General features: G+C 36.3%; 1 protein-coding gene across 2 annotated transcripts in view; it reads left to right on the top strand.

Annotated features, from left to right (window-relative positions):
• FAM151B (family with sequence similarity 151 member B) overlaps nucleotides 1-14,305 on the top strand; it is a 44,738-nt gene that overhangs the window by 25,799 nt on the left and 4,634 nt on the right. The window contains exons 6-8 of one of the 2 annotated variants that reach the window (XM_080804702.1): nucleotides 3,854-3,952; nucleotides 4,439-4,586; nucleotides 8,450-8,545. In XM_080804702.1, the coding sequence (XP_080660828.1) occupies nucleotides 3,854-3,952; nucleotides 4,439-4,586; nucleotides 8,450-8,545 (343 nt within the window). The remainder of the gene's footprint in view (nucleotides 1-3,853; nucleotides 3,953-4,438; nucleotides 4,587-8,449; nucleotides 8,546-14,305) is intronic. The other variant, XM_080804703.1, reaches the window with a different exon arrangement.

Genomic DNA, 14,305 nt, shown 5'->3' with positions numbered 1-14,305 from the left:
ACAGAGAGAGAGATCACAAGTAGGCAGAGAGGCAGGCAGAGAGAGAGGGGGAAGCAGGCTCCCCGCCGAGCAGACAGCCTGATGCGGGGCTTGATCCCAGGACCCTGGGATCATGACTTGAGCTGAAGGCAGAGGCTCCAACCCACTGAGCCACCCAGGCACCTCTGGAGAGCTCCTTTTTTAACCTGAATTCATATCTGTTTTTCATAAGGTTAGTCACCGTTGTGTTCAAATAAAATAATAAAGATGCCATTTTAGCAAAAAAATACAGGGTTTTTTTTAGTATTTTTGTTTGTTTTATTGAGAAATAAATGAAATTACATCACTGTATAAGTCTTTTTCTAAGATTTATTTATTTATTTGAGAGAGAGAGTGACCCAACGGGGAGGGATAGAGGGAGAGGGAGAAAGAGTCCTAAGAAGACTCCGTGCTGAGCGTGGAGCCCAACTTGAGGCTTGATTCCATGATCCTGAGATTACAACCTGAGCCAAAACTAGGCGTCTGACGCCTAAACAACCGTGCCACCCAGATGCCCCCATCACTGTATGAGTTTAAGGTGTACAGCATCATGGTTAGATTTATTTATATTGTGAAATGATTACCACCACATGTTCAGATGTTCGGTTAACCTCTGTCTTCCCATATAAATACAATAAAAAGAATGAAGAAAAGGAAAAAGAAAAACGATTTCTCCTTGTGATGAGAACTCAGGATTTACTCTCTAAAAAACTTGCCTATGTAATCATAGAGCAGTGTTAGCTCTAGGCATCATGTTGTACATTAGATCCTTAGTACTTACCTTATAACTCTAAGTTTGTACCTTTGACCACCTGCCCATTTCCCCCTCCGCACCCTCTACCTCTGGTAACCGCAAGTCTAATCTCTTTGTTTATGAGGGGTTTTTTCCTTTTAGATTCTACATGTGTGAGATTGTACTGTATTGTCTTTTTCTGTCTGACTTATTTTACTTAGCTAATGCCTTCAAGGTCCATCCATGTTGTCACAAATGGTAAGGTTTCCTCATTTTTTTATGGCTGAATAATACTACACTGTATAAATGTATATACCACAACCTTTTTATCCGTTCATCCATTGATGGACATTTAGGTTGTTTCCATGTCTTGGCTATTGTAAACAATGGTTCTGTGAGCATGAGGGTGTGTATATTTTTTCAAGTTAATGTTTTTGTTTCCTTTGGATATATTCCCAGAAGTAGAATTGCTGGATCATAGGGTAGTTGTGAGGATCCTCTGTACTATTTTCCATAGTGGCTAAACCAATTTATAATCCCACCAAAAGCACTCAAGGATTCCCTTTTCTTAACATCCACACCAGCATTTGTTATCTCTTGTTTTGTTGATGATGGCCATTCTAACCTGCATAAGGTGATATGTCATTGTGGTTTAGATTTACATTTCCATAATGACTGATGATGTTGAGCATCTTTTTATGTACCTGTTGGCCTTTCATATATCTTCTTTGGAAAAATGTCTGTTTAGGTCTTTTTTTTTTTTAACCCATTTTTAAAATGGGTTTTTTGTTTTTTTATAATTTGTTACCATTAGTTTTTTTCTGAGTTCTTTATGTATTTTGGATATTAGCACCTTATCTATAGTTTGCAAATATTTTTACCCACTCCCATTCCAGAGGCTGTGTTTTCACTTTGTTGATTTTTTTTTTTGCTGTGCAAAAGCCTTTTAGTTTGATTTAGTCCCACTTGATTATTTTTTATTTTGTTTCTTGTGCTTTAGGTGTCATATCCAAAAAATCATTACAAAGACCCATGTCAAGGAGCTTTATTCCTATGCTTTCTTCTTGGAGTTTAATGGTTTCAGATCCTACATTTAATTGTTTAACTCATTTTAAGTTAATTTTTGTGTCTGATATAAGATAGAGATTCAACTTCATTCTTTTACACGTGACTATCTAATTATCCTAGCACCATTTATTGAAGAGACTTTTTTCCCATTGAGTAATCTTGGCTCCTTTGTCAAATATTAGTTGACCATATATGCTTGGCTCTTGATTCTGTTCTGTTGGTCTATTTGTCCATTTTTATGCCACTACCACACTCTTTTGATGACTATTGCTATCTAGTATAATTTGAAATCAGGAAGTATGATGCCTCCTGCTTTGTTCTTCTTTATTAAGATTTCTTTGTCTATTTAGGGTCTTTTGTGGTTCCATATAAATTTTAGGAGAGTTTTTCCTACTTCTGTAAAAAATGCCATTGGAATCTTGATAGGGATTGCATTGAATCTCTTGGTAGTATTGACATTTTAGTATTAATTCTTCTAAAACATGAAGACAGGATATTTTTCCATTTATTTATGTCCTCTTTGATTTCTTTCATCAGTGTCATAATTTTTGCATAAACATCTTTTACCTCTTGATTAAATTTATTCCCATGTCTTTTACTATTTTTGATGCTATTGTAAATGAGATCAATTTATTTCTTCTTCAGAAATTTCACTGTTAGTGTATAGAAATCCTACTGATTTGTAAATTAATTTTGTATCCTGCAACTTTACTGAATTCATTGATTAGATCTAACAGGTTTTTGGTTGAGTCTTTATACAAAGTCTATGTACAGAGTCATGTCATCTGCAAATAGAGGCAATTTGACTTCTTTCTAATTCTTACACTTTTTATTTCTTTTTCTTGCCTCATTTCTGTAGCTAGGACTTTCAAGACTATGTTGAATAAGAGTGGTGAGAGTAGGCACCCTAGTCTTGTTCCTGATCTTAGAGGAAAAGCTTTCATCCTGTCATCATAGAGTATGTTGTTAGCTGTAGACTTGTCATAAATGGCCTTTATTGTTGAGATATGTTCCTTCTGAGCCTGATTTATTGAGTTTTTTCATGAGTGGATGTTGAATTTTGTCAGATGCTTTTTCTGCACCTACTAAAATGATCATATGATTCTATTCTTTCATTCTATTAAATGTGATGTATAACATTGATTTGTGTGTGTTGAACTATCTTCGCATCACAGGGATAAATCCCACTTGATCATGGTGAATGCTTCTTTTATTGTGCTGCAGATTTTGGTTTGGTAGTATTTAAATGAGAATTTTTGCATCTATATTCATCAGGGATATTGACTTAACAGTTTTCTTTACTAATAGTGTCCTTTTCTGGATTTGGTATCAAGATAATGCTGGTCTTGTAAAATAAATTTGGGATTGTTTCTTGCTCTTCAGTTACTTGGAAGAGTTGGAGAAGAATCGGTGTTAATTCTTTATGTTTGGAAATACTCACCAAAAGCTGTCTGGTTCTGGGCTTTTCTTCATTGGGAGATTTTTTAATTGTTGATTCAATTTGTTTACTAGTAGTTAATCTATCCAGATTTTTAAATTCTTTCTGATTCAGTCTTGGTAGGTCGTAAAAATATAGATCTTAAAGAAATTCTCATTGGTGTGTGTGTCTGTGTGTGTCCTCACCTGTAGCTTAAAATTTCTTTTTGGTTTGCTGCTGTGCACACCAAATGCTGCTGTGGAATAAAATTCCACATAAAATTCAAAGTGCATCTCTAGAATGGTATCACAATCCTTAAGGACAGGAATGTGCCAACATAGCAAGAGCACATACCTTGGTTAGACTTTCTTAGTAGTAGTAGAAGAAGGACTTTGGAGATTTTTTTCCTGCTTTCTGAAATTTTTATGGGGAAAATAAGTGTGGAACTACTTAGCAGCTTTGCATTTTCTTAGACTCTGATGCAATAGTTTTGTAATAGAAGTGATGTCTACTGGAAGAAATGAAAATATATAATTTAAATAACTTTAAAATTCTGAGTATATTCTTAACACCCATGATAAATCTGCATATATTATTATTGTTTTTTTAACGCCCAGAAATGGATCTAAATTTATTCTGTTTGGCATCCTTACCGACATCCCTTGGCAGTCTTATATCTCATACAAACACCCCCAGAAGCGAGAGTGGGGCCACATGTAAGTGAATATGAATGTTGGTAATGTCAGTGACATATGTATCTTTTCATAGTCCCTTGCAGTCATGCCTTTGACTCTACCCAGGCTACCGAAAAAAAAACCCCAAATTAGAGCTGTAGGTTTTGTGTAGGGAACAAATTCCTTATTCAGCATTATAATCTCTTCAGTTTTTTTGTCCAAAATTTGGCCCATTTTCAGGGTTACCAGTCTGGGTTTCCAAAGCCATTTCACATTCCTGTAATTCAGATATAGCAGTTACCTAATTTAGATGATGGCAATGTGAATTCTTTTCTCTCTAGTCCTTTTGATGTTCATGAAGGAATGAAACAGGAACTATATGTTCCAGCACTGCTAATTAATTTTTTTGTCTGTGTGAATTTGGGTTAAAGATAAATGAGAGTAACTATTTTTAGGCTTATTGGAATTCCTCATCACTGTTTCTTATCTTTACTTTTCACTATAAAATTCTGTTTTATTTTAATGCAGGTACAGCCTGACTATTTGGACTGGGAAAAATGATAACTATTCCATTGAAGATTTGCTTTGCATTAGAGACCGTTTTGACAAAAAACAAGTTTTCTATGATATCTTGGAACCACAAAACCATGAATTTAAACAAGCCATTGGAGTCAAAGTTAATCTCTAAGAAGATTCTTCTAAATTATTTCATGTTTTGGTTTCATAACCCTCTGCTTTGGTCTGAATTAATTACCATATAAATTGTGATGATTATATGCTCTAATTCATCTAATCAAAAAACACTTAGTGCTTATTTTATTAGGCTTATATCCTTATGATACTGTGTGTATTTAAAAGATTTGGAAAGAAAATATTTCAGTGGGCCTGGTCTAATAATAATTTAGGACAATTATGTTTTAAACCCCTTTATAAAATGTAATTTTGATATATTGAAGGTAATTGAAAGAATTTACATGTCATAACCTATAATCACATTCCATGTGATACAGGTATAAATCACATTTTGGTTGGCCTTGCATTACAGAGATTCCACTAATTTATGGTAACTTCTTTCTTTTTTCCTGAAAAACTGGGTATTTCAGAGACTAAGGAAGAGTAAGAGGGCTTTAAAGATGTTTTAATTTTCACAGAGGTGAGAAGCTTTGTTGTAACAGAATAAAATCCATTTACTGAAAACAATATAGATCAAATTAGATGGATCTAGAATTTCCATATTGTTGAGAGCATGCTGACAACTATATATGTTTTTTTATATTCGTTGTTTCAATTATAGTATTTTATCTGTAGTAAGTACAATACTACTGGAGAGCAGAATTTTAATCCTAGTAACATATCATTTGATTTTCAAGTTTATCACCAGGACCACCTTAGTTCAGGCCCTTGTTTTACTGCTAGAATTTTAAAAAGTTCTTCATGACTTCATTGTTCATATTCTACTCAGAAATGTGCTGAGTATTTCTGCTGAAGAAAACTTTTGTAAGCACGTCTTGCCAGATCAGAAAGCTCCAAGGGTCTCTTAAATATCACTTTATTTAGTTTAACTCTTTCAAGATCTTTCATAATGTAGCCCACTCTAAACATTACCTCAGTGACCTTCAGCATGGTCATCATCTCAAAAATGCCTGCAACAACAATGGTGTCCAGATCTTACTTTAACAGTTAACTTTAACTATTTGATATTGTTCACTAATTATGTCATACATGTTAGTTTTATCTGCTCAGCTAGGTTATATAAAGTCCTTCATGGTAAGTGAACGTTCTTAACTGTCCTTTATAGTATGTGCCATAATCTTAAGCAAGGTATTCAGAAAAACACATTACTTCTTTCATTATTGAAAAGAAACTTACCAATGAATGTCTTAAGATACATAATTTGTCTTTGTTTATCAACCATTTTCTCCCAGAGAATAGTAGTGTATAGAGAAAAGAGCTTGGGTTTTGAATTCAGATAGACTTCCCTTACAGCCCCACTTCTTTCCCTTCCTAGCTGTAGATTTTGGGAAATATTTAACCCCATTGAGTCTTGGTTTCCTTACCTGTAAGATGGAGGGAAAATGAGGATTCTTTCGAAAAGTTGTTATGAAGATTGAGATTCATGGAATAGAGGCATCTAACTCAATGCTTAATACACAGAAGGTACTCAACAAAGTTAGTTCCCTTCTTCTAGACCTGTCATGTGATCATGTCCATTGTAGATAGAGAACAGTAAGGGGTATAACACGAAACATTGTAGACATATATTTAAAGAAGACAGTTATATTTCCACTTAAAATTTTAGCTCCGCTAAATGCAGTGCTATTTGTCAAATAACACCTAAAACTTCACTTTCTATGGTTGTTTGCCAAAAGCAAAAATGCAATTTTATGATTATAAAATTTTAACAGTAGCAACAAAGAATAACTCTTAAAATTATAGTAAAAATTAATGTTTACTTTATAAATTTTCTAAAATAACCACTCTTTTATAGAGTTGAATTTATGAATGAACTGCATTTTAATGAAGTTTTAAATAAAACTAATTTGTCCAGAAGATTATTTTTGCTACTTGATTTGACCCTTGATAATACACACACACACACACACACACACACACTCATATATATATATATATATATATATATATGCATATATATATTTATTTACTTATTTTTTTAGAGGGAGGTAGAGGGGCAGAAGGAGAGGGAGAGAGAGACTTTTTTTTAAGATTTTATTTATTTATTTGACAGACAGAGATCACAAGTAGGCAGAGAAGCAGGCAGAGAGAGAGAGAGGAGGAAGCAGGCCCCCTGCTGAGCAGAGTGCACAATGCAGGGCTCAATCCCAAGACCCTGACATCATGACCTAAACTGAAGGCAGAGGCTTTAATCCACTGAGCCACCCAGGCACCCCGAGAGAGAGACTTTTAAGCAGGCTCTATGCCCAGTGTGGAGCCAGACACAGGGCTCGATCTCATGACCGTGAAATCACAAACTGAGATGAAATCAAGAGTCAAATGCTTAACCAACTGAGTCATCCAGGGAACACATGACCCTTGATAATATTTTTTAAAATACTAATCTTTAGGAAAAATGCTTTTATATTAAGAAATTTATCAGCTGATTATTACTTAGGTTAAGATTCAAAGGTGTATTTTAAATCATTCTTGGGAACAAAAATATGTAAGAGAATTATAAAATGTATTCTAATGAAAAATAAATTTTTAATGGATAATCACATGGAAAAAAATAACTGATCCCTACTTCACACCATATGCAAATGATAATTGGAGTTGGATCTTGGGCCCAAATGTGAAAGATAAAACTAAAGCATTTAGAAGAGGGGTGCCTGGGTGGCTCAGTCGTTAAGCATCTACCTTTAGCTCAGCGGGAAGCCTGCTTCCCTCTTCCGCTCCTCCTGCTGTGTTTCCTCTTGCGCTGTGTCTCTCTCTGTCAAATAAATGAATAAAATCTTAAAAAAACACACACACACACAACATTAAAGCATTTAGAAGAAAATACAGGAGAATATTTTCATGACTTGAGAGTAGGCAGTCATTTCTTCTTTTAAATTTCAGCTTTATAGGAGTATGATTGACCTATGAAAGTGTAAGGTGTTAACAGTTTTTCCCTATTTCCATACCCAAGGCAATGATTAAAAAAAAAAAAAAATGGGGGGGGGGTTGTGGGGAGAAGGGCAGAGGAGAGGGAAAGAGAGAATCTTAAGCAGGCTCCACATCTGGTGTGGAGCCCGACCCAGGACTCTGGATCTCACAACCCTGAGATCATGACATGAGCCAAAATCAAGAGTCTGATGCTTAACCAACTGAGCCACCCAGGTGCCCTGGCAATGATTTCCTATAACACAACACTAATCATAAAAGAAAAAAATTGATTAATGGGTTTTATCAAAATTCACCTCCTCTCATCAAAAGACACCATTAACATATATTTGACAAAAGGTTCATACTCAGAATCTATGGAGAACTCCTATAAACTGATATTTAAAAAGAAGCTAAAGAACCCAGACAAAAATAGTCAAAAGAACAGATAATTCATAACTTGGTTAATAAATAATAATGATACAAAGGTCTTAATGTGTAAGAATGCAATACAATAGGGGCACCTGGGTGGCTCAGTGGGTTAAAGCCTCTGCCTTCAGCTCAGGTCATGATCCCAGGATCCTGGGATCGAGCCCCACATCGGGCTCTCTGCTCAGCAGGGAGCCTGCTTCCTCCTCTCTCTCTGCCTGCTTCTCTACCTACTTGTGATCTCTGTCTGTCAAATAAATAAATAAAATCCTTTAAATAAATAAATAAATAAATAATAAATTAAAAAAAGAATGCAGTACAATAGTATATAAACACTGAGAATCTACATTTATTAATATGAAAAGGTGTTATATTTCAGGCAGCAAAACAAATATCTGGTATCATACTATTTATGTAAAATTGTATGTCTTTATGTGCATTTGTATACATAGAAAAATATTTGAGAAGAAGTTCCCAGACACAAAATAAGTATAACCTATTTTTCCCCTCCAGGTTCTCAAGTCTAATGTATTGGTGTTGAAAACTCATAGCATCCAAGGGCTATTTCCCAAGCCTGGCAGAGTAATCCTGGTCCTAGAAGAAACTTTGGTACGAGATCCAATTTTTTAAAAAATCAGCTTTATAAAGTACAGTAGTTTATGGCCCTATAAAATTGATGTAACTATATTTAGTCAGATATGTACTCATCTGTCGAGGGGGGAAATTGCTAAAAATTATTCAGAACAGTTTTTGTTTATTTGCTTGTTTGTTGGAGTTAGGGTCTTAGATTTTTTTCCTTCTAATTATAAAAAATAATTACCTAGTGAATATATAAAAAATGCCCTATCTCTGTCCTTGAAATTTAAGATATGAACTTGCCTAGTAGGAGCCTACATTCTGCTAATCATCATAAATTCATGAATTAATGCAAGGAAAATAGTTGAATGATAGAAGGATGAAGACAGTAGTACTAAAGAACTGTTTTTATCTAGAAATGGCAGTATAATGAATGAAACCATGAAGTTCTGATAACCACTTGGAAGAAGGGGGGCAGGATCGAGGAGTTCTTGGGACTTCAGCAGCAGGAGCTCAGGGTCTTTGTTCTAGTGTCTAGTGTCCCCATTGGTGTCATTCTTTTACTCATGACTGTGACTGCTCCTCTCTCTTCTTTGTACCTACCATCCAGGGACTGTAATTTGTCTAGTCATTTGTGTCTTCAGGGCTCACTGGGGAGTACTGCGGGAGGGAAGGGGACAGGCACTTAATGGCTGTCTGATGTGCCGAGGCTGATAATTCAGATAGTTCAGAAATGATTTCTACCAGAAGGATCTTACAGTCTAGGTGGGGGAGAGAGACCCATAAACAGTAAGTTGGATATTTGCCATAACCCCTGTGATGGAGCTATGCACCAGGTTGCAGTGACAGCATTTTGTTCAGATTAAGAAAAAACATGTAAGTTGTGTCTTGAATGATGAGTAAGATTCACCGGGTAGTCCAAGAGGAGGAAGGGCCTTTCAGACAGAGACACAGAAGCAAAGGAACTCTAATTGGGAAGGAGACTGATCTGACTTGTTCAAAAAGTATATGGAGGCACCATGCTATGAGGCTGGGCATTTATGCAGGGACCAGATTGATTTTCTCAGCCAAGCAGTTTGCTTCTTTTGTTGTAGGTCATAGGAATCATTGCACCATTTTAAGTAGGGGAGCCTTATTATCAGTTTGAGTTAGAAATGTGTTTACAATGCATGAGAAGGAGATTTGGAATTCTAGAAGTGAAAGATGAAACCCTGAGGTAAGGTGATAGCAAAAGGGAATGGAAATGCTCAAGAGGCAGAGGAAAGAGGTTATGAAGGAAGAATTTGTAAGACTTTTTAAACCAGTTGAATGGAGAGTATGGGAGAGAGGGAGGAGTCTACCATACATGTTTTTCACTTGGGTAACAAAGGGTCAGGTGCTGTTACTAACCCAAACAGAATAGACAGAGGCCAAGTGGAGCTATATTTCTCAGTGATTTGTTGATATTGCTCCTTTATACCAACTTGGAAAGAAAACTCAAAATCCCATCTGCCTGCCCCTTAACTCACTTACCTCTTACTCTAACTTTAGGAAGGATGCTCTTCTTTATTTAATTCGACCAGTTTCTTAAAGACCTCCTCCCCCAAGTAATTGCTACTTTACTACGTATTTTAATTATTCCATAATTTTATTTTATTTATTTTTTTATTCTTTTTTTTTATTCCATAATTTTAAATAAGAAAACTATTTTTTGTAGTCCCACCATCAGTGAAGAGAGAAAACAGTCAGGACTTGAAAGGGGCTCACTTGGCCTCCTACCCTCTAGGGAGGTTCTTGTTTCTGTGTTTCTGGCCAGTAAGGGGACCAGTCCAACTAAATCTGGTGGCTGAGCACTTCTGGGTTTGCTTGCTACTACAGAATGTTCATGAACGCTGGTCATTACCTCTTTCTTCGTTATCTTTTCCTTGGGATGAGAGAATGTAATAAGAGTTCAGAAAATTTAACTGAAATATTGACTGCAAGAGTCTGTTGCTACTTTGTGAATTCAAGAGCTAAACAAAAACTCTGGATTAAAGTAGAAAGGCATGGCCTTTTCACAGAGCCTGTTGAGCTCAGCGCCTAAACCAGGGTTCCTTTGAGGAGTCTTGTAACTTCCCCAGGCAGCCCTGTGGGCCTTCTCCTGAGGCACCTCCTCTGCTAGGGTATAATTATTCTACAGGCTTGTGTTTTGTTCTCATCTGTGTTGTTTTAGAGGAAGAAACTATTCATTTTAACGTGATGTCTAGTCAGAATAGCCCCGTAACAAATGGGATGGATGGATGGATGGATTGATGGATGGGTAGATAGATGGTAGACACAAAACCTCAGTAATTATTATGACCAGCTGTTCTTACCGTATGGGTGACAAACCCCTCAGTCCCCCTGAGATGCTTTTAGGAGATTCATGAGGTCAGAACCATTTGTGAAATTGTTATTATTCACAAATAATAGCATTTGCCTGTTTCATGTAGACATTTACACTGATGTTAGAAAAACAATGGTAGGTTATATTGTTGATGCCTTAGTATAAATCAAGTTCATGGCATCAACTGATAATGATACTCTTCACTGCCACCACTCACATTAAAAAGGAAAAAAAAGACTTAGAAGTATCATCACTGATTCAGCAAAAATTATTAATTTTTGATGCCGAGCCAAGATTTAACATCCCTGAGTTAAGATCTTGGGGCACCCTCTTACACTGTTAGTGGGAATGCAAGCTGGTACAGCCACTCTGGAAAACAGTATGGAGGTTCCTCTAGACATTAAAAATACCCAGCAATTGCACTACAAGGGATTTGCCCCAAAGATACAGATGTAGTGAAAAGAAAGGGCATATGTACCCCAATGTTCATAGCAGTAATGACCACCTATAGCCAAACTGTTCATCAACAGATGAACAGACAAAGATGTGGTCATATATACAGTGGAATATTACTCAGCCATCAGAAAGGATGAATACCCACCATTTGCATCGACATAGATGGAGCTGGAGGGGATTATGCTAAGTGAAATAAGTCAAGCAGAGAAAGACAATTATCATATAATTTCATTCATATGTGGGATATAAGGAATAGCGCAGAGAACCATAGGCTAAAGAGGGAAAAGTGAATGGGAAGAAATCAGACAGGGAGACAAACCATGACAGACTCTGGACTCTGGGAACCAAATTGAGGGTTTCAGAAGGGAAGGGGTTGGGGGGAAGGGGAAACTGGTTGCTGGATATTAAGGAGGGCACATGTGGTGATGAGCACTGGGTGTTATCCACAACTAGTGAATCATTGAACACTACATCAAAAATTAATGATGGCTGGGGGCGCCTGGGTGGCTCAGTGGGTTAAAGCCTCTGCCTTCGGCTCAGGTCACAATCCCAGAGTCGAGGGGTCGAGCCCTGCATCGGGCTCTCTGCTTAGCAGGGAGCCTGCTTCCCCCACCCGCCCTCTGCCTGCCTTTCTGCCTACTTGTGATCTCTGTCTATCAAATGAATAAATAAAATCTTAAAAAAAAAACAAAAACAAAACTAATGATGGCTGGCTGGCTAATTGAACATAATAATAATTTTAAAATTAATTTAAAAAAGATCTTGGGGCACCTGTCTGGCTCAGTTGGTAGAGCATTTGACTCTTGGTCTTAGGGGTTGTAAGTTTGAGCCCCATATTGAGTGTAGAGATTACTTAAAAATAAACTCAAGGGGGTGTCTGGGTGGCTAGGTGGTTAAGCAGCTGCCTTTGGCTCAGTTCATGATCCCATGGTCCTGGGTTCAAGTCCTGTGTCAGGCTCCCTGTGGGGAGTCTGCTTTTCCCTCTCCCTCTGCCCCTTCCCCTGCTCATGCTCTCATTTACTCTCTCTCTTTCAAATAAATAAATAAAATCCTAAAAAAATTTTTTTTGAATCTTAAAAAAAAGATTAACATCTTGACTCTTTTTTTTTTTTTAAAGATTTTATTTATTTGACAGACAGAGATCACAAGCAGGCAGAGAGGCAGGCAGAGAGAGAGGGAAGCAGGCTCCCCGCTGAGCAGAGAGCCTGATGCGGGGCTCGATCCCAGGACCCTGGGACCATGACCTGAGCTGAAGGCAGAGGCTTTAACCCACTGAGCCACCCAGGCACCCCAACATCTTGACTCTTTAATAGTCAGGGTGATGAATTGGAAGGTAAATACAGAACAGTTCCGCTGTATACTGAAATTCAATGGTAGTCCTAAAGAAAAGCACTTGTTGCAAGCAGAACTAGTCATTTTTTTTCATGGAAAAAATATTTACTTGAAAGAATTGACAGACTAATTATTTCATCTTGGGTATTTGGCAAATATTTTCTAAAAAATGAACAAAATGAGTTTGCCACTTCAAGGAAAACAACTGACAGTCTGTTGCCAATGACAGAACCTAAACTTTTATAATGAAAAATTAGAATTTGAATAAATTTGAATCAATCATTGTGATTGATTCCCATTGCTTAAGGACTTTTTTTCTGATATCAATGCTAATATTAATAAAATGTGCCAACATTTGGAAGATCTACATAACTCAAAGAGTCTTTATTTTCCAAATAACTAATGCATGATATTATAAAACAGTGCATGAGTAAGGAATCCTTCAAATTACAGGACAAAATAGTGAAATTTAGTGTAATAGAATATGGAAATTCATTGATATTGTTTCAGATTCCACATTACAGCTAACCTTTGAAGAAACTACCACTTACCCAAGTTTGAGCATAGTATCAAAAAGACTATCCATAATTATCTGAAAAGCCTATTAAGTTATTTCTTCCTTTTCCATTTATGTATCTATGTGAAACCATATTTTCTTTATATGCTTCAATTGAAACAACATATTACAACAGACTGAATGCAGAAACAGGAGAATCCAGCTGTTTCCTATTAAGCCAAACATTAAAGAGATTTGCAAAAACATAAACCGATACCACTTTTTTCACTAAATGTATTTTGGATAATATAGTTACTTTTCATAAAATATTTATGCTAACATGTATTGGGTTTGTAAAGTTTTCCAGGTTTAAATTTTTTTTTAAAGATTTTTTTAAAAAATTTGTTTGACAGAGACACAGAGAGAGAGGGAACACAAGCAAGAGGAGTGGAAGGGGAAGGAGCAGGCTTCCTACAGAGTAGGGACCTGGATGTGGAGCTTGATCCCAGGACCCTGGGATCCTGACCTGAGCCAAAGGCAGATGCTTAATGACTAAGCCACCCAGGTGCCCCTCCGGGTTTGAATTTTTTTTAAACATGTATTTATTTGAGAGAGAGAACATTCTAGGGGGAGGCAGAGGGAGAGAATCTCAGGCAGACTCCACACTGAGCACAGAGCCCATATATGGGGTTCGATCTTGGGACCCTGAGATCATGACCTGAGCTGAAACCAAGAGTTGGACACTTAACCTACTGAGACACCCAGGCACCCCTTTCTAGGTTTAATTTTTAATGTAGCAAACACTGAGATATGTAACCTGGATTTTTTTTTAAAGCCCTTAGGCACCTCAGTTTTTAAGAATGTAAAGGTCCTGAGGCTGTAAGGTTTGAAAACCAAGGTCTACAGATGTTTTCAGTATTCAGAATATATGGATAAAAAGCTAATACCATTTCTGCTTTAATCATCCTAAAATCAAGGCATTAAAAAATAATAATAAAATAAAGCCATTGTTTCTTTAACTATAAAATGTGTCATTTACATATATTTAATGTATTTGAAATTTAAATACATTTGTGTCTAAATATATTTAATTCTTGAAAAGTAGTTTTATTGGTTTTTAAATTGAACAAAATACATATGGATGGTTTTTAAAAATTCAAACAGT

Source organism: Martes martes, assembly GCF_963455335.1.
Source record: "Martes martes genome assembly, chromosome: 5".
Lineage (NCBI taxonomy): Eukaryota > Metazoa > Chordata > Mammalia > Carnivora > Mustelidae > Martes > Martes martes.
This window is presented reverse-complemented; position numbering and strand designations above follow the sequence as displayed.